Source organism: Bufo gargarizans, chromosome 4 (genome assembly GCF_014858855.1).
Source record: "Bufo gargarizans isolate SCDJY-AF-19 chromosome 4, ASM1485885v1, whole genome shotgun sequence".
Lineage (NCBI taxonomy): Eukaryota > Metazoa > Chordata > Amphibia > Anura > Bufonidae > Bufo > Bufo gargarizans.
Genome location: NC_058083.1, coordinates 392,608,305 through 392,630,943, shown reverse-complemented (window position 1 = coordinate 392,630,943; position 22,639 = coordinate 392,608,305). Strand labels below are relative to the sequence as shown.

General features: G+C 43.8%; 1 protein-coding gene across 8 annotated transcripts in view; it reads right to left on the bottom strand.

The window, feature by feature from the left end:
- Nucleotides 1–1,334: 1,334 nt before the first annotated feature.
- Nucleotides 1,335–22,639, bottom strand: part of BIRC6 (baculoviral IAP repeat containing 6) — a 252,420-nt gene continuing 231,115 nt past the window's right edge. For 7 of the 8 annotated variants that reach the window (XM_044289277.1, XM_044289279.1, XM_044289280.1 and 4 more), the window contains 5 exons: nt 20,018–20,179; nt 17,371–17,448; nt 14,432–14,620; nt 2,536–2,670; nt 1,335–2,187 (listed from right to left, as the gene is read on the bottom strand). In XM_044289277.1, the coding sequence (XP_044145212.1) occupies nt 2,008–2,187; nt 2,536–2,670; nt 14,432–14,620; nt 17,371–17,448; nt 20,018–20,179 (744 nt within the window). In that variant the 3' untranslated portion in view covers nt 1,335–2,007. Of the gene's footprint in view, nt 2,188–2,535; nt 2,671–14,431; nt 14,629–17,370; nt 17,449–20,017; nt 20,180–22,639 lie in introns of those variants that run through there. The other variant, XM_044289287.1, reaches the window with a different exon arrangement.

Sequence of the window (22,639 nt, the reverse complement as noted above, 5' to 3'; positions counted from 1 at the left end):
GGGGGTGTAGTGGTGCTTGGTGCTACTTGTTACAGAGCCTGTGTCCTCTGCTGGTCGATCCAAGCAAAAGGGACCACCAGAGGACCAGGTAGCAGGTATATCAGACGCTGTTAACAAAACAGCGTCTGATATACCTTTGAAGGGTTAAAAAAAAAAAAAAAAAAAAAAAAAAAAAAAAATCGCATTTACAGCCTGCCAGCGAATGAACAAGAAACAGTGTTAGGACTTATTCACACTTCAGTGTTCGGTCCGTGATTTCTATTAGTTATTCTGAGCCAATACCAGATACAGCTCTAAACACAGAACAGGTGTAAATCTTTCCATTATATCTTACAGTATGTCTGTGGAGGCTAACAATCACTAATGAAAATTACTGACCAAACACTGAAGTGTGAATAAGGATTTACCAGCTTTCTGTGAGAACATCCTATTTGCCTGTATAGAGTCATAAGCTTGCAAATTTTAAGAATCTATTGTGAGAAATTCACTTTTCTTAAAAGACAAAAAGGCAGTGCCACAGCCTCTTTATGTTGATAGATGTGAATAAAACATTAAGGCACCCGCAGTGCGTGTCACTGAGAGGTCCCATTATCGCTGTTTTTAAACATATTGCACATGGATGTCATCCTTGTGCTGTCTGTTTTTCTAAAACTCATTTAAATGAATGCATCAGATTTGTTGTAAAAATTGGAACCAGATAGTGCATGCTAGGAATTTCTCTGTGCAGAAAATCGCTCATCTGAACTGGTGTATTGGTCATAATTGGTCAATGTTGTCTGCGTGCTGTCCTGAGTGTAGAACGTTTCAATGAACCCTTATACTTTCAATCAAGACTCTGGAAACTAATCATAGAATAAGTTATGCACGGCTGCCCTCCATTCATTCTTATAGGAATACCGAAAATAGCCAAACTTGCTTGCACGGTGTGCCCTCCCATTTCTTTTCTATTGGAGTCCGAAAATAGAAACTCCAACAGAAATTAATGGAGAGCACGCCGCGCATGCACGGTGCACTCTCGTTCACTTTCAGGGGCCCGTTTTAGAGACGGGTCTCAGAGGTAGGACCAGCACCTATCTGACTTGCATGGTATATCGTGGAGATATGCCATCGAAGTCCCAGGTGAAAAACCCATTTAAAGATTCATGAATTTGCTTTCATTATGTAATACGACTGTCTGCGGTGTATGCTCCTATGTCCCTGATCACAAGCTAACTGCAAATAAGTACTATATTACTCAAACCTACAACCGCAAAACCAGTGATGTGTCATGTCCACCGGGTGACACATTCCAACACAAATTAAAACAATGGATGAATTTCGAATTGAGCAGCAACTGAAGGTAAAACCATGTCCATTTATTTAATGTGCATCAAATGAAACAGACTGTGATAAATTCAGTCTAACAAGAGCATATCTCCAGTTCAAGGGTCTCTTCCGTTGTAGATTAATTCTTTAAAAAAAAACAAAAAAACAAAACATGTACCAGTAATTCACTTAGAAGGTAGCGGTCTGTTTAAAGTTTATTGAAGAATGCAGGAGTTTTTTTTGTAGAAATCAAAAAATGAGAATGAAGGTATGGCCAAAACCTATCAAATTCAGTGAAAATTTGCAGTCTTTAAATAGTTGTAGTAATAAGAATGACCAATATATATTCTTTGTTACAACGCCCTCAATCTATTGGTAAAAAAAACAAAAGAAAAAAACAAAAACAAAAAACATTCAGTAAACATTCTTTCGTAAGGAACATTTCCCTTATTTCAGTGATTTCACCATTTTCCATTTGCTAAACATACCAATCAGTGGTTCTCACAATTGAAAAATAAAAGCACAAAAAAAGTTTACACTCTTTTACAGGTAAAAGATCATCTTGAATTAATCTGTATAACCTTAAGGGCATAGAATAGTCTTAGCTTCATTAACTATTACATAATTAGCTTCTTACATACAAATATGGACATATTTGGCTGTGCTTCAAAGCCTGTGTGTAAAAGTCCATGCCAAAGCTGCTCAGAATTTGAAGTCACCAGGGATGTCTTTACTGCTGCTGGGTTTGACCTGTTCGTGCAGTGAAGCCTCCTCGCAGCTTGCTGTGGCAAGGCATTTTTCTGTAGACTCATCAGCGTCTGGGTCCAAGCCTTCAGGGCACTGGAGCTTTAAGAGCTCTTCTCGGAGCTGAGCCGTATGCCGCTGTACACAAAGCACAAGGAAAAGTATGGTCAGCATGTCATTGTAATAATTTGTCTCCAGAGCCACAAAGCAGGGAAGTCACTGTGAAGGCTAAATTTGCTCTACGGTGCTCCAGGGACCTCCTGGCATCGACAGGTGATAGGACGTGCTGATCATGCAAGTGAAGATTCTAGGAATGACTTAGACAAGTCCTACATGTAAATTCACTTGAACAGCTACAAGTCTGAAGGGTTTTGCATCTGGTTGCTCAATGTAACAGACATTGATACTTACTCCAGTCCGATGGATATCCCCTATACTTCTGACATAGATATCAATGAGCTAGTGCCATTGCTTCAAACAACTTACCTTTAATGCTGCTGCATGGTGGGACATGGTCCTGCCGACACGTTTGTCACTGCTGAACTGCTGAATGTCTACTATCCAGTCTTCACACTGGGCCATGATTTCTGCTCGCTTCAAGTAAAAGTGTTTATGAATCACCTGCAACGTGGAAGAAAATACTATTAGTTCTATCTGATCACACCGTACCAAAACCTGTCAACCGATCCAACATTTCCAGCAAAGACAACGTCAAGACTAGTTATTGTCTTTCTGTAAAGGCCAAAGTCCAGTCCCACCACATGTGGGATCCCCCTAAAAGTCCAGTGCATGCAGTATAAACGGAGGAGCTTCTCACAAATCACTGAGATACATAGGTAAAACAACCATCACTTATTGGGTATACCTGCAGGATAAATGCCATTATCACTACACCTACCAGAAAAATGCCAATCCCTCGCACTCCTGAATGTATAATAAGGAAACCATAGGGACACTATAATTTCCTCTTTAGGAGCTCACAATAAAATGGGAATAGTCTGAGCAGTCGGCAGTCACCTTAGCGTCTCGTTTTGCCACCGGAGTACCAATTAAAGCTGTGGGATACTTGTTTACGGAAAGAACAGACTCTCGGCTCTTCACCCTTGACACAAACTGACGGTTCAAAGGGAAACCATGACACAAATGCTGCTATAATTAATGGCGTGCGGCTTAATTTTACGAGAAGGATAAGGGAAGAGATAAAAATGAAAATCTATTCCACTGGAAAGTGTCTCTGGCAGGAAGGCTGAAGATGGTGTCACAAAAACCATCCCATTAACCTGGGACATTGAAAAACACTGCAACCTCTGCTCCGACACACAACAGGAACATGACTGGAATAGAAAAGCTATTGAGCGAGAGGAAGGGAAACAATCTGCATCCCCAATGGCTGGAGATCATGTGTGCCGTTTCTTCTTCTTGTATTAGGCATGTCACTTCTGCTCAGGAACATATGGAAATGTACTCTCTGTTGTCAGCACCATGCTATGGATGCAGTGCATATATCTCACTACCTCCAGGTGTAAAGGAGGCACTCTTTTCTATCCTTTACGTTTTTGCTAAATCTGGAGTTCTTCCTAAAAGAAATTCCAGGTTCATACAAGTTCTCACGACAAAATGTAGTTATTAAAGGGAACCTGTCATGTTGAATATGGTGTCTAAGCAGCACGTTGTAGAGCTGAGCTGATATATATATATATATATGTACACACACACACACACACATATATATACACACATATTTGTGGGAAAAGATTTAGTAAAACTTGTCATCTATTTCAATTCCTGCTCATTCTGGGCTTTGAAGTCCAGGAAGCGGTCCTATCAGTGACTGACAGCCTTCCCTCTGTCTGTGTATACCGAGAGCTGTCAATCACTGACCGGGCCACCTCCTTGACTTCACAGCCCAGAAGGGGCAGAAAATGAAATCAATGAATTACAAGTTACACTGGATCTTTTCCCACAGAACTATATACCAGCTTTTCCTGCTGCCTACAGATTATTTTGCAATTTCATGGTGACTATTTTACGTAACCAGCTTTTGATATTCCCCGTTAGGGCGTCTGGAAGTAATGTGGTAACCCTTCACTACAAAGAGTGGAGAGCCTTGCAAAGCATAGCTCTCCGTTTTACATATATAGTCCATTGTGTGCAATGCAATGTATTTCCCATGCAGAAATGAAAGAGGAGACAAACAGGATTCCACCAGCTATCTAGATAGCAGAAGATGGGGTTGGGGTTTTGAAATGAAAATAGAATGGAATGGAATGGAATGGTATCCAGTGAGGGGACTAAAGTACACAGCCTAGATCAGGGGTGCTAAAACCTTTTTATGTCCAAGTGCCACAATCAGACTGTACTACTGTCCCAAGGGAGGAAATAAAAGTTACCAGAATATTGCAGTCTGAAACATTTATGGTGTACTGACAGTATATGATATACATTTTTGATAGCTGAGGGATCCAATTCTGGGACTCCTACATCTCAGGATAATGAGGTCCCCTCTGCACTTAAGAAGCGAGGAATAGCCACTGGCTTAGAGTCACTGTACTTTCACACAATTTAATAGAGTGCGGTGTAACTAGCACTTTTCTAAATCACTTCATTTACAAAATCTGCCTGCATCCATCAGAAAAAAAGCTGTATAGTCATGGCCACTAGGGGTCTCACTTCCACCTAATTTGCAGTCCACTAGCAGCAAAGACGGCTCTCAGGAAATGGGGGCATATCAGAACTAGCTGAAATCCTGCTTCTACACTGCTTAGAGGAGCCTCCTGTGTAGCTGTAAGGCCCCATTCACACGTCCACAAAAGGGTCCGCACCCGTTCCGCAATTTTGCAGAATGGGTGCGGACCCATTCATTCTCTATGGGCCCGGACGTAAAACGGAGAGCACATTATGTGCTCTCCGCTTCCGCGGAGCATGGCCCTGAACTTCCGGATTTCGGCCCAGAACTTCCGGTCCGCAGCTCCGCAAAAGATAGAACATGTCCTATTCTTGTCCGCAGCTGCAGACAAGAATAGGCATTTCTATAGGGTGTGCCGGCCGGGTGTGTTGCAAATCCGCAATTTGCGGGTCCGCAACACACCACGGACGTGTGAATGGACCATAAGTGTGATTTCCCCCTCCTAATCTGTTCTTTAAGCGGTGGAGCTGAAAACAAAATATAGTAGGAAGTAAAGGAAAGGACGTGACAGCAGTACAATGCTGGCAGATTTCACATAAGGGATACAACACCAGCCCCCCCCCCCCCCCCAACCCCAGCACTTCTAAGTGAAATGCATCCAGCTGTGCAGCTGAGGATGGGAATAAGTATGGCTGAAAAAGAAATTAGGGAAGCCCAAAAAATGCCCGTTCCCTTACAGTTGTGATTGTACAAAGAAGGACAGCCATTATGCAAATTACTGAAAACTCATATACGCTTTAAGTATTGGGAAGAATTGAGAATTTGGGAAACTGAAAGGTTAAGAGTCCAGTACGCCAATTACCAGCCAGCCTAATTCAGGATGATCCAGCATCCAACTTGTTTCTGGTGTGATCTCCCATGAAGTACACCAGGGGTCATCTCTAGCTGCCACAAAGGACTTAATACTGTTTCAAGTGCTCGTTGTCACTGATCTGACAGACCTGTAAATATCCGAGAAATAAACCTAGACATGTTCTCTCCTTGGCTGTATGTACTAATAAAACAGAAAGGCATGTCTGAATGTAATGCGGAGTAGTGACCCTTATAATTATTCTAGACATAAATCAGCAGAGAGACTACTTATTTTTAGATCCCTGGAATAAATGTGTGCCCTTTTCAAAGTCAGAGCTGACAAGACAAGTAAAATAGAAGGGTTATGTGATTGCGGGAAGCAGGATAAAGGGAATGAGTAAATATCTGTGAGCTCAGCCTCATCTTGTCTGTGGAGAAAGCCATAAGACTTGGCGCACTCTGCGGGGAAGAAAGAATTTACTGCTCATCATGGCCTAAATGGACTGTTGCCTTAGTATTGTGTATTAATGCAGTGCATGCGTACCCTTGAGATGACCAGGCATGTCACAATTCTATATCTGTATTTAGAATATAGATCACAGCAGGAATCTATGTTATGGGAAACGTATGTGATTTGATGTGGTAGAGCAGTGCAGACAGAAATCCGTTTCTAAGGGGATTTCCTATGGGAACAGGAATCTAATTTTCCAATCTCAGGAACAAGTAGACAGATGCTCGACGGGGCCAAATTCATAAGAAGCCAATTCATCATCCTATACTAACACAGGAGAACATGCCCATAAACTTTATACAGATGTTGTCCTTTATATGAAATCCTTGGCGTGTCTCTTAGCACATACATTCCTCCATATAATATGCACTATAGGCCTGCTTGCCTAGATAGTCTACCACATGTCCAAAAAGACATCAGTTATTTACTTTTATTATACAGCAATTAACCCACCTGTAAGAAATATGCCAAGAATCGGCCAGAAGAAAACCGCTGCGCTTGTGGATTTTGGGGTCTCCAATTTTTTGGACTTTTTTCAGGCAGAATTTCTGCAGAGGCCTTAATGTGCTAAAACAGGGGTGGCCAACCTTACATACACAAAGAGCCAAAAAACAACAACATATGACTACCAGGAGCCACAAGCTATACAATTACACACGAGTCACCGTATTTTTCGCCCTACAAGATGCACCTAGTTTTTCACAAAGAAAATCATCCGATCTGAGGTCTGCTAAAATATTTAATTTTTCATTAGAAGAGAAAAATACAATAAATATATTTTCCAGACCTCAGATCAGACTCCTAAATCAGATCCCCAATCCTAATCTGACCTACAATAAGATCCCTAAACCTCATCAGACCTCCAAATCAGACCCCCACTGCTCGGATCAGGCAACACAAATCAGACTGTGTCAGACCCCCAGTGCTCAGATTTCTCCACCGCCCCCCATGCTCAGATCTGACCCCCCATGATCATACCTGACCAACCCATGCTCAAACAAGACCCCCATGCTCAGATCTGCCCCCATGCTCAAATCGGAACCCTCATGCTCCGATCGTCCCACTCATGCTCAGATCAGACCCCATTGTCCAGATCAGGACCCCCCCCCCCCCCCCATGCTCAGATCAGAACCTCCCATGCTAAGATCAGACCCCCATGCTCAGATCAGAACCTCCCATGCTAAGATCAGACCCCCCATGCTCAGTTCTATAATTTAAAAAACATCTCTTCCCTCTCCTGATCAGGCACTGGGCACCTGCTACTCTGCAGGTCTGACACGCTCTCCACTGTGACCCGATGAGCAAGTCAGGTTATAGTGCGTGTCCCCACGTACTACGTTCTCACACTGTGTGCATCAGGATCTACTGGAGAGTGAACCGGAGCTGCAAAGTAGCAACAGTGCCCAATCAGGAAAAGAGATCTGAGCATGGGGTGGAGAGTGAGCCGGCCTGACTGCTTCCCGTCTCCACAGCTGGAGCCTCACTTGAAGAAGCAAAGAGCCGCATGTGGCTCAAGAGCCGCAGGTTGGCCACCCCTGTGCTAAAACATAACACCCCTGGAAACTACATCTTTAAAGGAATTAATATAAAGCTGCAGTGAAGCCTTTTACTGAAACAGCCTACCAGACCCTGCCTCTGGGATCCTATGATCTCATCGCAGAGGGCCCGATGGAGTAGAGAGGGAGCGCTCTTCCTCTGTAAACCCCTTACATGGCTATAGACAACAGCATTTATGGGGTTAAACCGCTGGGATCAACGCTAGAACTCATGGCCGTTGCAGCAGGCAGTCAGTTGTATGTTACAGCCGATACACGCTGCTGATGCAGGCTGCTCAGTTCCCGAACCTCTGCCATGAACGAACAGGATGGTGCAGGAACACAATACTTCCTATGCTGTATTTTTACGGCATGGTGCCATTGTGGAGTTAAAGGGGTTTTCCGGAGCATAAAGACTCCTCCTTGTGCCAACAGGCCTCAAATGATTCTGGGAATTAAGTCATTATAGAGTGGGTTCCATCTAAATGGTGTCACCTTGACATGGTGGATGGGCACAAATTAAAATATAATTGCCAAGTACCTCATATTCATGTATGTAGTGTCTATAGCATTAGAACATTTACAACCTATATATTCAACGTTTTGCAGAGTGCAGATGAATTTTGGTTTTATAGTTCTGAATGGTGACTGCCTAGAAAGAACATCAGCACATGTCCACCTATCACACCGACAGCCCACTGACGTCCCTCCTGTGATGGTGCTGCAGAAAAACCGAACAGCTGCTGCAGCGCTCCCTCCAATAACAAAGCTGGTCAAAGACTGAGGATCAGAGGAGCAAGGCATCCTGTGATCAGCTTAGGGTACTTTCACACTTGCGTCAGGACGGATCCGACAGGCTGTTCACCCTGTCTGATCCGTCCTTCCGCTATTTCGCCGTGCCGCCGCTCCGGCACAGTAAGGCAGTGCACAGCGAAAGGCCGCCGGACTAAAAGTCCTGCATGTCCGACTTTTTAGTCCGGCGGCCTCAGACCACGAACTGCGCCGCCCCGTCCCCATTATAGTCAATGGGGACGGAGCGGCGGTCCGGCAAAATAGCGGAAGGATGGATCCGACAGGGTGGACAGCCTGTCGGATCCGTCCTGCCGCAAGTGTGAAAGTACCCTTAGTCCGGTGGCCTTCCGCCGCGCACTGCCGTACTGCGCCAGAGCGCCGCCCCCGTCCCCATTATAGTCAATGGGGACAGAGCTGCGTGAATAGCCTGTCGGATCCGTCCTGCCCCAAGTATGAAAGTACCCTTAATCCTGGGAGGCCCCTCTACAAAATCGTCCACAGCAAGGAACAGCTTTTAAATTGTGCGCATTTATCAAATAATCCTGAAGTACAATATTAACCCTTTCTACACACAGTATAAAGGAAAAAACAAAAACAAAACAAAAAACACTAAAAAACAAATAAGATCTCTCCATTGGCTGACTTGATAAGGGTAAGATCATATCAATCCTGACCAGTCTCCAGATTCAGGAACACATTGTATTATTTGCTAAGGATCCTCTTCATTAGATTTTATTGGCAGTGATTAGGATGTAATTATGTATCAGGTTCACCCCACTGCTCTGAACTATTTTCCGCTAATTGTTATGCTAGTGATAAGTCATTCTCGCTCCCCATTATAGAGAAATATGCAAGCCACTAATAAGTTCAGCAGAAATTACTCCAATTAGCCAACATTTATGTTGGCGGATTATAAATCAGTCCTCATTCTTTTCCCCCTCTTTGACAAGCGGCGTGAAGTGAGAAAGTTACTACTTTCCCCTGGCTGGTCATACTGTGTCTAACAAGTTTAACGTCCCATTTTATTTTTGAACCAGGGCCGCAATATTTCATATTTCAATTTTCTTGGTCGAGCTCTTTCTTGGAAGAGGGGCAAGAAGTTATCAATTATACCTCAGGGAAGATATAAACCCGGGAATCCTGACACTCATGCACCTTTACACTCAATTAGACATGTGAAATTGCCCTGGAAAATGTATTGCTAGTGTCAAACTAACTTTGGTTGCGGCATAATTACTAACATTTATTATAGGCAGAGCCCATAAATAAAAACACAGCCCCGTTATCTTAATTAGAATCGGGAGCTAAAAGAACATGCCGTACAGCAGCTGGGGTATGCCCCTCACATGCAACAAATCTTATGTTCCCTACCACATTTACATATATTGCGTGAAGCAGCACAGAGCATACTTATTTCTTCATATTAATCTACATTACGGCTAGTCTCACACATGCTCTAAAGAATCCGGGAGAGGAACAGCCTGCCAGAGTTCTCCAGGTACGGCTGTTCACCACCCATTGACTTTAAAGGGAACCAGCAGGGATCTGGTTTCCAGACGAATCCCAGCATGTATGCCGGGGAGCAGCCTGATCCCATTATAGTCTATACCGCAGCGGTCCCCAACCGCCGTCCCGCGGCCCAGGACCTGGAAGATTGTTTGCCGAGCCGCAGAGAGGAGACGCCAGGCGCATGCACGCCCGACACACACAGAGTGGCCAGAGTCAGTGGAGAAAGAGAGGGAATCCCTCCCTCCCATGACGCGGCCGCCGCAGAGCCCAATAAAATGAACAGGCTCTGACGCTGCCCGCACCACTGCCACCAATGAATGTGTGGCTAATATTAAAGTAGGAGGGGGGACGGGGGAGGGTTAACCGCTGCGCTCTCTCAGCTAGAGTGCTTGGCGAACGGCAGCAGCGGCAGCCTCCTCCGCCTGAGTCTTGTGTTCTCCAGTCCCCAGCCATTAGTGCTCTGAAAAGCAGCTGGAGCAGGTACCCGGCCCACACCCTGCAAGATTATTAGCCTGCCTCAAAATAAGGGCAGACAAAAAACATGCATCAGGCAGCCAGCAACACTTGGGGTTAATGTGACTCATTAACCACAATGTTGCCAGTAGCCATAATTTGAGAAGATGGGGTCACCTATTATTAATCTGAGGTAGATGGTGCTATTACATTAGTACCCCCATATACCTCACATTAAAAGTAAGTGGCCCCCAAGCACCTCATCAAATAATAGGCAACATTGGGTTAACCATTAATGTGAGGTACACATGATGAGGTTACTTACTATTAATGTGAGGCACATGCAGGTCCAAAACAATGTGCCTCATTAACAGCAAGTTACTCCAGCATGTACCTGATGCCATTAACCCCATAGTTATATATTTTAATATGCACCTTGTGTTTTGTTATGCGCGTGAATCAGTCAGCTCCGACCAGCACCCCCTTAAGCCCCGCCCACCCGCAGAACCCCTCCACCCCACTCGGTCCCTGGGAAAATTGTCCTGCATGAAACTGGTCCTTGGTGAAATAAAGGTTGGGGACCACTGGTCTATAGAGTCCGGTGGGCACATAGCACTATCTGGCTATGCTGGATCTGGAGGACTCTGGCAGGATGTTGTTTTCCGGATTACTGTGCGCATTATGTGAAATTAGCCTAAACTGGGTTTCCATGCACAGATTTCCGGCCGAGCATATAGACGACAACTTGGTCGGGGCTGGCAGGTTTACACACGCAGGTAGAACCAATTCCCATTTACCCAATCTGTTATGATCGGCTCGTAAATGAAACTGTTCTGCTCCATATAACGGATCCATTTACACACTATAACCTATTGTGATTGGCAAACCACTTTTTACATGTCAGATCAGTTTCCTGGCAGAAGAAACAGATCAAATGGTCATTTTACACACACCAAGTTAGAATATTGGTCTGACTGGAGATAGATATAGGCACCCATAAGCAGGACGAGCACATTAACGTTGGTGCACAACCTGCTGCCTGGGGGCCACATTAGGACCAACGCCATTTTGTGTGACCTGCATCTGGACATAGCAAAGCCTATCGGCCTATCTGGCTGCCCACATGTACGGTAGTTTCCCTGTCAGAGAGATGAGGAGGGCACACACACAAGAGCAGGGATAATCCAATGCTAATAGTCTACCATGCAACTACTCTGGGTCCTCCATACATCAGGAAAATGGGATCTCAGTTGCTGTTTGGTACCCCAGAAAATGAGTATATAATTTAGTGGTGGCTTTCTATGGATCTAGTTCTCTCCACTGTATGGAAGTTGTGAAACTCTAGGCTCTGAGATAACAGGGACAGACAGATGCTTGCATGGCCTCCTCCTTTCCAACTAGTGGTAGTCCTGGAAGTGAAACCTACATATAGGAGATATTTATGTAACATTTTTCATATACCATAAATGTCTGATAATGTGCCTTTAAAGGCTATGGACATTCTGGGGTCTTGGTTTCATAAGAATTTAGCTTAGATGATTGTTTGGGATGTGTCAGGAGTTCAGAAATAAGAGCTACAGATCGAGTTGACAGTAGTTTAGTTGGTGGATTCAGTATGACTCAAGAGAGCCTGCTAGTCTGCAGAACCACTGAAACTGTGCATCTGCGCAAAAATGTTTTTAAGCCCAAAAAGAGTATACAAAAACAAAAAATTAACTCCCAAAATGTGTCCATAGCTTTTTAAACGGTTGTTTCACATTTTCAATTACTCGCCATCTCCGGAAGTCCCATATAGAATTGAGTGCTAGGGCACATGTTCAACCTGCCACTCCATCGGGATGGGGAAACAGGACCCCCGTTTTCAGGATCGGTGGGAGTCCCAACAGTTGGAACCCATACCAATCAATTAGTTATCCCCTATCCTGTGGATAAGGGATAACTTGAAAACTTAGCACAACCCTTAAGTCTTATCGAGGTCCTTAGGATTGGTTCAGAAAAGATTGTGCATACCTGACCTAATGTGTATGTGGCCTCCGGACTCTACCCCAACAACTTGTAAAAGTAGGAATTTCCATTGTACCGGTACTTATACAGTGCCAACAGAGTCTGTAGCGCTATACAAAGATCATCAGTCCATTCACATCATTCCCTGTTCTCAATCCAGCTCGCCAGGGAAATTTTGTTGCACCCAGGTCCTTGCGCCAGAGGGGGACCAAAGGCCCATCTGCCACATAAGACATCAGTATCATAAATTGCATACGGCAGCCTGTCACAGATTTTGAATGGGGTCCAGGAGCTTCAATGTAACGCAGGAGAAAACAAAACCATCTGAAGAAAACACACAACCTTCCTCCAGACATTGCCCTCCGTGGGAATTTCTATTTCTAAATAGCTCATAAGGCAATCCCCTAATACAATACTTAAACAAGCTCCAAACCGGAGGAAAACAATTAGCCTTTGTGATTTACTCTTTATTCGCCATCACATTCCTATAAGCTACGCACGCCTTGACTACAATGCGGTAAAGATTTATATATTGTAATTCAAATAAACTGTATTTCTGGATCTGAATCATCACTCTTCCGTCATTAGGAAAAGTCATTTTGCAGATCATTGTCTTTGACTGCACACCGGTGCATATAAAGATGTCAGCTAAGGAACTCAAGGAGACGATAAAATGTGACTGCATGTAGTAAAAGAGAAAAGAACAGCGTTCCTTTCATTCGGAATATATGAATTTTCACAAAAAAACGACAAATTTATTTGTGAAATAAAATTGTTATCCAACAGTCAAAGAATATTTCCTTTGGGAAATGTAGTGTAATTTAATGTCTGACTCGTGAAGCCTATGGTTCTGCGTTCAGCAAGATGTATTCCCATCAAATCCAGTTCACAGAGGCAGGCAGCTGGAGAGACAAGCACTTTGTAAAAGTCATTATCTGCTCGCAGTGAGCAATTGCCTTACCACCAGGCTATATCCATCTGGATTTATCTCACTCCTCCACCTTTCTAAGGGAGCGGCCGGGTGTCAGCCGCACTTGTACAAGTTATTAAGACAATCGGCAGTACAGATGGCAACAAAACAGACTGACTCGACTGCGCTGGCCTCCTCACTCCTCATTTACATGCTGACAACAGACACAGGGCGGCATTACAAGACACTACTTTGTAATCTTTTCAGCGCATCCACACCTCATTATCCGCTAAGTGCTACTGGCTCCAAATGTTCTCTTGCCGCCTCTACCACCATGAAACTACTCCGGGGAGTCAATTGCGCTGCAGAGGCTTGGGGCTATACGGGATTCGGTTCTGCTAATTCAGTCTTGATTGCGTTAACCTTTAAGGTCACGTAATACTGCAGAAGTCTATTTTTAAAGCACATTACCGCAAAGCCCATTTTATGGGTCCATAATCAGGAATCCAGGCTAAAATGGCAACAGATTTTAAAGAAAGTGTACGCTGCTTCAGGGGCCCACCTGAATGACGTACCCACAGTCCATTCATAGTTTCATATGCTAAAGCTGGCCATACAACATAGATACCCATTTTCCAACGTCCTCTTATGCATGCGTGCTGGGAGTGCTCAATGGGGAGAGGAAAAGCTACATCCACACGCCCTTTAACAATGGACACACTGCTTTTCATGGCGATTTAGCATCCACGCGTGCATCCATTTTCTGGCTGTATCCACTTTTAACGGCCATTAAAAACTGATAAATTTCATTGGCTTTTTTTTTTTTTTTTAAACATCTTAACCCTCACAGTGCCCCCACAGTATACATAATGCTCCCCATAGTGCCCCTGGACATCACATGGACCCCCCCCCATAGCACCCGCCAGTATGAATAATTTCCCCCATAGTGCCCCCTAGAATTATTAATGCCCTCCCGTATAGCAAATGCCCCCACTAGTGGCTCCCAGTACTAATAATGTTCCCATTGTCTCTGGGCAGCAGATCAGAACAGTTTTTAATGCTGAACTGAGCAGGATTGTATGTGAGGGGATCGGAGCGGACAGCTGAAGGCTGAAAGTGTTGGACCATCAGGTATCTCATGTATGGCCAGCCTTAATGACAACTAGGTACATGAGCCATTGGAAAGTTACCTCTTTAAAACATGGTGAAGGATTCCTAATTTGTTCTAGCATGGCCCACTTGACTGTGGCCTGTCGGATATTCCCATCATATTCTCTGGAGCTCTGTGTGCCACTTGGTGTTCCTCTTGATCTCTCATATCCTGGCTCATTAAAATATGGTTCAGATACAAGGATGAGGGACTGGACAGACACCAATACCTGCAAAACAAGGAAAGATCAGCTTTTACTGCAATAGTAGCAGATGGACACATGGAGGACAGTACCATACCAAGAGAATGGGAAAGATACAGACACAGACTTAAAGGGAACCTGTCATGTGGATATTTGATTATAATCTAATTATATACAATCATTAACTACTAAAAAGTGCCTTAGATGTATTCACTTACTGGTGTGACAGATGGTTACCTCACAATATACACACAGAGATGCCACATGCCGCATGCTAATGAGCTGATTTGAGTCCAGCATGATGTCAGTGAGTCCAGCGTTCTTTTAATTCAGAGCTATAGCCACTCCCCTGCCCACCTGCTGCTGATTCATATGGAAAATTATGGTCAATCAGCAGCAGGTAGGCGGGGAGAGTCAGGAGCTCATGAATATTCAGGACTCATCATTATCAGCTGGAGCATTTCAATACAAGATGTTGGCAGATTGACTGGGTCAATTAAAGAAAGTGACCCAGCATTTTGCTAAGAGAATCAGTCACTTATTTATGTTGCCCTTAGTTAGGACACCATAAAACTGGTGACAGATTCCCTTTAACATTTTAAAAATCTTATGTGCATGAATATTTTAGTAATTTTTCATGGGGGATACTTGAAATTATCTACTGTCTCATCCATCACAGCTTACATCAGCTCACCTATGACAGCAATAGGTCTGGGGAAAGGTGGCAGGTCTTCCACTGCTCTCTAGCTGGAAGGGTGTTAAAACATGTGACAATTGCTTTGCCTGACCATTTTAGGCTACTTTTACATCTGCGCTTTCCCTTTACGTTATTGAGATCGGTCACAGCATCTCAATAGAGGGGGAAAACTCTTCAGTTTTGTCCCCATTCATTGTAAGTGAGGACAAAACTGAACAGAACGGAATGCACCCCGTTCTGTTTCATTGCGTTCCCATGATGCGCACACAAGCGCGGCAAGCAGTGTGTTTGAGTGCGTCCTGGGATGCGGAGCAAGACGGATCCATCATGACTCAATGTAAGTCAATAGAGATGAATCCGTCCCCCATTGTCTTACAATGGTTTTAGAGACTGATCTGTCTTGGCTACTTTAGAGATAACGCAACCGGATCCGTTCATAACTGATGCAGGCGGTTGTATTATGACGGTTCTTGCAAAAACGCAGATGTGAAAGTAGCCTTAATAAAGTCCTGGCTCCTGCTGACAGTTCAGATGGAAGACGAGCACTTTGACCATGATGAACGGAGATGTCATTATCGCTATAGCTCAATCCAAATACTATCAAATAATAACAATGGATGCCCCACGAGACTCGTATAGAAGAGGTTTCTCCTTTTCAGACGGCAGATACATTTTGACGAGGCGACAGCAAGAATGTCCCCAACTGCCCGATTTACAGGGGACTAAGCAGACTGAAATTATGAGGTAGCGACTACTTCTCCAGCATGTTACACAAGAGTGTTGTTTCAAGGAAAACTAGAGTTTAGTGGTCCTTTAAACAGCACTGCAGACACCATCGCTGCCTGCTCAGACATGCTGGCAGAAATATGTAAAAAGTATGGGAATGCAATTCTAAGGCTACTTTCACACTCATTTGGTGCGGATCAGTCATGGATCTGCACAGACTGATCCGTTCAGATAATACAACCGTCTGCATCCGCTCAGAACGGATCCGTTTGTAGTATCTGTAATATAGCCAAGACGGATCCGTCTTGAGCACCATTGAAAGTCAATGGAGGATAGATCCGTTTTCAATTGTGCCAGATTGTGTCATAGAAAACTGATCCGTCCCATTGACTTACATTGTGTCAGAACGGATCCGTTTGGCTCAGTTTCATCAGACGGACACCAAAACTCTGCAGGCAGCGTTTTGGTGTCTGCCTCCAGAGTGGAATGGTGACTGAACGGAGCCAAACTGATGCATTCGGATCCTTAGCCATTCAGAATGCATTAGGACAAAACTGATCCGTTTTGGACCACTTGTGAGAGCCCTGAACGGATCTCACAAATGGAAAGCCAAAACGCCAGTGTAAAAGTAGCCTTACTCTGGTTTACCAAAGGATTCCATACTGGAATAAGACAGCTGAAACCATAAGCTCTTAGCCCAGACTGCTTGGGGAAGAGTATAAGTCATCGTTATGAGCAGATTGCTGGATAGACAGCTGTAGGTTCCAGCATGATAGACAAATGCTATTAAGATGAGGGAAGAGCAATGGCTGACAAATTATGCTTTTGGGCCCAATTTCTTCTGCAGCGTAAAGCATTTACACATTATAATTGATCACATTTATACTTTGTGTCCTGTTGGCTTTCACTTAGTCAGTGCATAACTAAAACATGTAAAAAATAAATAAATGTGAGAAATATACAAAAAAGTGTTATTGTGATGCTCTTTTAGAATCCACAGTAACATGGATGCTTACTATATAAGTAAAAATAATGCCTAATATGCTGGAAAAAAGTCCCTACCCCAACGCTTCTGATCCCTCGCGTTTACAGGCTACATGACTATGTGACATCTAGAGATGGCACCAGCCCGGAGGCGATACTGAAGTATGGCTATGTGCATCACCGCAGGTAGTTCTAATGATGTGCTGCTACATGATCGCGATAGCTAATCCCAGCAGCTCAGAGTAGTGTCATGTAGGTGAACCATTGGCTGCCACACTGACACAGCTTGACTTCACATAATCATTTACAGTTTGTAGGGATCAGGGGCACCAAGTAGGAGAGTTACTGAAATCGAAAAAAATAAAAATACCTGCAAAAAACTTGATGTCTGTGGATTCCATTTCTCCTCTGGTCTCCCATGCCAAGTATTAAGTATGCTTAAACAAACCTGAGGGGGGAAAATGTATGAACATTAGTTTAACACAAGCATCAAGAAGCCTGTCTGTTCTCATTTTACACAAGGATCGCCTTTAATTTATATACCGTACTTTTTGCCTTATACGGAGTCAGTGCGTCTTATAGGGTGAATACTAATGAAGCGCTCAATAGTACAGGGGGACTGGGAAGAGGTGAATGCAGCGCTCTGCGGGCACGTATCTGATGTAGGCCACAAATTTGGTGTGAACAGAGCGTAAATTTAATTAGTACACTAAGGGAGCATTCACACAACTATATCCATTTTGTGGTCCACAAACAGCGGATCCACAAAACGTGAATGCTGGCCATGCGCATGCAGCACTTTCTGCGGACCCTATTGTTCAACTGCTTATTCTTTTTTCACAAAAACGTCCAAGAATAGAACATACTGTATACTTTACGGCACGGCCAGCACACACGTGACATCCGTGTGCTGTCTACATTTTTGCAGCCATGTAGAAATCAATGTATCCACCTGCGATCCGCAAAAAATGTGATCGGACACATACCGAAACTACAGTTCTGTGAATGCTCCCTAAGGGTGGGTTTACATATAGGTTTCTGTGGTAGTTTTTTGACCCAGAAGGGAATCCGGCAGGAAGGCGAGATCTTTCCTGTTACCTGACGGGTCTGTTATAGTAGCTACTTTCATTCCCTTGTAATAATTCTTCATCCTTTCTTAGGACTCTTTGCAGTGCCATTCCTCTATTATTTCTAGTAGAAGTTATGAATGAAATGCTAGCAGTCTGCAGTAAAGGTACAGATGGGTGCTACCAGTTAGGGGTGTGGGTCTCTACACAGTCTGACACAGGCAGACTATGCAGGGACATCCCACAAATGGTAACACCCACCTAGGCCTTTATTATAGTAGGAATAATAGATGAATTGCACAACTTACAGTCATAAGAATAGATGCTCCAGAATAATTACCGTACATGGGGAATGCAAGTAGTTACTAAGGCCACATGCATATCCTAGAGGTTACTATTCTTGTCCGCGATATGGATAAGTGTTAGATTAGCAGCTGCAATAGCCTTTCTTAGCGTGCTGGAGCTGACAAAGAATGGATATAATAAACTGCAATAGCAGCAAGATTTCCAAGGAATCTATCCCTGGATAGCTGTCACCTGAACATTAACCGCCTTGCCAGCTCGATTTTTAATTGGTTTGTTAAACACTTGAAGGCCTGCTGTTATGGAGAGGCCTCGGCTACGCCGCTGCTCCCTATGGCTCGGCGCAGTCGAGGCATTTCTAAATATAGCAGAACAACGCATTTACAGTCAAAAGGTTCAACAGAAAGCCTATAGTCAGCAAGTGGGCTGCAGGTGCTATATCTGAACGGCTCAACCTAGATATATGAAGAGAATACGTGGAAAATACCAAGTTACACATCATTTGCCTTGTGCGTGTGAATGGCATGGGGGGGGAGGCTGACGGTGTGCGAAGGGAAGATTTCTGTCAGAAGCAGGAAATCTTCTTATATAACAGAGCAGAGTCACTCTCTGGTCTGCAGTGCAATGACCCTAATGAGGCATGTCACAGTGTTACGGTTTTATTATGTAATAATAGCGCCGCTACACTTCTGCCATAGATGAGCCAACAACATGGATACGGTCCAATGTGCTCATGGAAAGTTATCGAAAGACACTCACTACCATAGTGTCATATAATGTTTTTATAGCACAGGATTACTCTGATTCAATTGCGGCTCAAAGCATTACAGTAAAGATGGCGACTGTATGAATAGTGCACTGATCTCCTCATAAACAAGACCGCCTCTCAAGAGCAACAAATGGATAATAAGACAAGTCCTTTAAAGGAGTCATCGGGCCAAGAAAAAAATAAAAATAAAATAAAAGCAGCAAATGTTACAAAATAACAATACTCACCTATCTAATCCCTCACCGATCCAGCAGAGAACCTCAAGGGATCCGCCCAGTCTTTGTTTATAAGCAGCTGGCACATGACTGCTGAAGCCAATCAATGGTTTCAGTGGACACTTAAGGAGTCATTTATCAAACTAGTGTAAAGTAGTACCGGCTTAGTTGCCCATACCAACCAGATTTCACGTTTCCTTTTCCAAAGGAGCTGCGAAGAATGAAAGGTGGAATCTGATTGGTTGCTATGGGCAACTGAGCCAGTTCTACTTTACAACAGTTTGATAAATAGCCCCATTAATGTGCTACTGGCATCCCTCCCCATTATGTCAGTGGTATGGCACACGACAGCTGAGGCCAGTGACTGGCTGCTTGTAAACTGTGGGGACCTTGGAGCACCTGCGCTGGAGGAACCTGGAAATGGAAGGGTTTATTTTTTTTTCCTTTTTTAACATCATCTGCCTTGGGTTTTTATTTATATTTTTCAAAAGGTCGGATTACCCCATTTAAGGAGGCAATGGAGAACAAATGCCACCTATTTCATGACTCTGCAGCTCCAATAAACCCAATTTTTGGAACAAGTTACTTTGTAATGTAAGACACTCCTAAATCTAACGAGTGAAAGTCTTTATAACACTTTCCAAAATGAAGAGGGCCTTGTACCTTTCCATCATTGTAAAGGTTTGGATTAAACCTAACACTGTGTCCTCCCGTCGTCTCCAAATTCACAAGAGGAGGTGAATTTGGGTAATCTTGAGGAAAGTAGACATCAAATTCAAAACACCCATTTGCATATGGGGTGTCTGCTGGTCCAGTTATTAAAACCTGTGGAAAAGAAACATTACAGGGAATGCATGAGTCAACGCTGCTTTTCACATGCTATATGGATTTCTCACACAGGTTTTTAAAGGCCTTTTTCTGGTGGCTTTTTTTTGCAGTAAAAATAGCCGCTGAAGTAGGTATGGGAAATATGAAATGCAGGAAACACAAGCATTTTGTTGCGACTGATGTTTTTATAAATTAGGTGGCATATTTTTCTGCCTGGCTTCTTTTCTATGCAGCATGCTGGAGCTCTTGGCGTTTTTTCAAGTCTTTTGACATCACTTTCTCTATAGGGGAAAAACACCATGAAGAAAACGCTAGAGCCAAGACGCACAGTTTACAAAAACCACCAGAAAAAAGAGGCGAAGACAGCCGGTGGCCGTTATTCTGGTGCTTTTTTAGTGCTAAACACCGGTGCCAAATACATGTGTGGAGGGACGCATAGGCTGTTGTCCAGAGTTATGCTAAATTGTCATAAGACTGCATTGACATGGCCATGTGCAGTACATGTGACGGCCACATTCCCCAGACTGACCGCGGTGTAGTGATCTATGATGCGGTTGAGTTCCAGCCCAACTGTGGGTCTATTGCTTCATACTCAAATTATACTGTGATTAAAAGGATTGTCTCACTTCAGCAAATGGCATTAATCATGTAGAGAAAGCCGGCCTACGGGCACTTCTGGCCACCAGAGAGGCCGGTGCTTCTTCCTATACTGTGCAAGGCCACCTCTGCTGGATTACAGGATGGTCGTAACCTCTGCTCGTACCGAGCAGTGTATAATGTGATGGGAAATGAACGAAGCCAGCAAAGGAGGCAATATGGACAATCACATTAATAAGTGCCTTGTATTAACTTTCTCTACATGATAAATGCCACTTGCTGAAGTGAGACAACCCCTTTAAAAGGACAGTAGACCCACAGATGGGCTGAAACTCACAGCATCATAGATCAATATGAGCTGTGGCTGGCCAAGGAAACGTGGCCGTCACACTATGAACGCAGACCAATAGGAAAACGTAGGCATCTTTATAATCTACTTTGTGTTTAAATTTCCTTCCTATTAAGAAATCTTTGCGCCCTGTCTTCACACACAACACGGTTATGTTACTGAGAAACTAAATGCCCCAGCATGAGAAGGATCGCTCCAGAGACAAAGGGGGAGCCGTGGAGATACAGTAAGATGCGATGTGTGGCCTTCCATATGTCAGGGAAGGTAATCACCTCCTAAGTGTATGAGACTTCACAAAAGTAGGGGAGAAACACCAGTAGTCTGGTAACCCGACTGGTTTAGAGACTGGCTTACAGAGGCATTTTCACTACAGACACTACAATAGTAAGGGACGCATTTTACTGAATGTAAACCATCAGCACAAAATTTCTACAAAGAGTCGTAAAACTCTTTTCAAGTATCCCCTCTGGCATAGTCTTCCACCCAATCCAGAATTGGCATAGAAAGACAACCACATGGCAGATGGTACCGTTGCCTTGGCATCTGTATGACCTGTAGGACACCCAGTGAGTATCATGTAAGGGTCCTATTCTAAGTATTAGGACGCAAGCAAGGAATTCACTGGAGGAATCATGGTTCCAGGGCAACTGTTCCACCCAGCATGCAGATATGTATCTTCACATCCAATGTTAGACTGGGTGGAAAAGTGTGCTGAGAGGGACACTAACAGGGTCACTGTAATTTCAGGATTCTGAGTGGCCAACCATCGGATGACTAGAAGAAAAAAGCTGAGAGAACAGAAGGGGAACTGGTAAAACATTGCTGCTTCTTTGTCGTAGTGACCTGCGAGGATCAAAAAAGTCTAAGCAGTAAGTTAAAAGGGGTTGTACCATGAAAAATATTCTTCAGTTTTCGAACAAGCACCTGGATCTCAATTCTTTTATAATTGCCTGTAATAAAAATTTGGCATAACCACTGAATTATTCATTAAAATGTTTCTGTATAGCGCCACCTACAGTTTTTTTTTCTTCTTTGTCCTGCTCACTGAGAAGGCCGCACATGCTCAGTTTTATCTTTCACCTGCCTCCTGAGCTGTGATAGGGAGAGCTGAGACACACCCCCTTAGCTGCAGCAGAAAAGACACTCCCCTGAGCAGCCAGCTTGATATAAATCTATCAGAACAATTAATGGGGAGATCTCTGGATCCATGTGAGGTACAGGGCCGGTTCTAGCTTTGTTAGAAAGAGATAGTCATGTACTGTATGGTGTCCGATTTTTATTTTTTACATTAGTCATGGGACAACCCCTCTAACTATGAAGCACAGACGATGCACATTCTGAAAGCACATTTATCTATCTACAATGTCATGGATTTGACTATTACATGTGTCATAGTAGCAAGTTGCACACCGAATGCAAAACAAGGTAACCAGAGGATGTAACATGGCACTGCAGTCGCGATCCTTTGGGATACCAGAAGCATCTAGGTTACAGAATTCATGCTATAACAC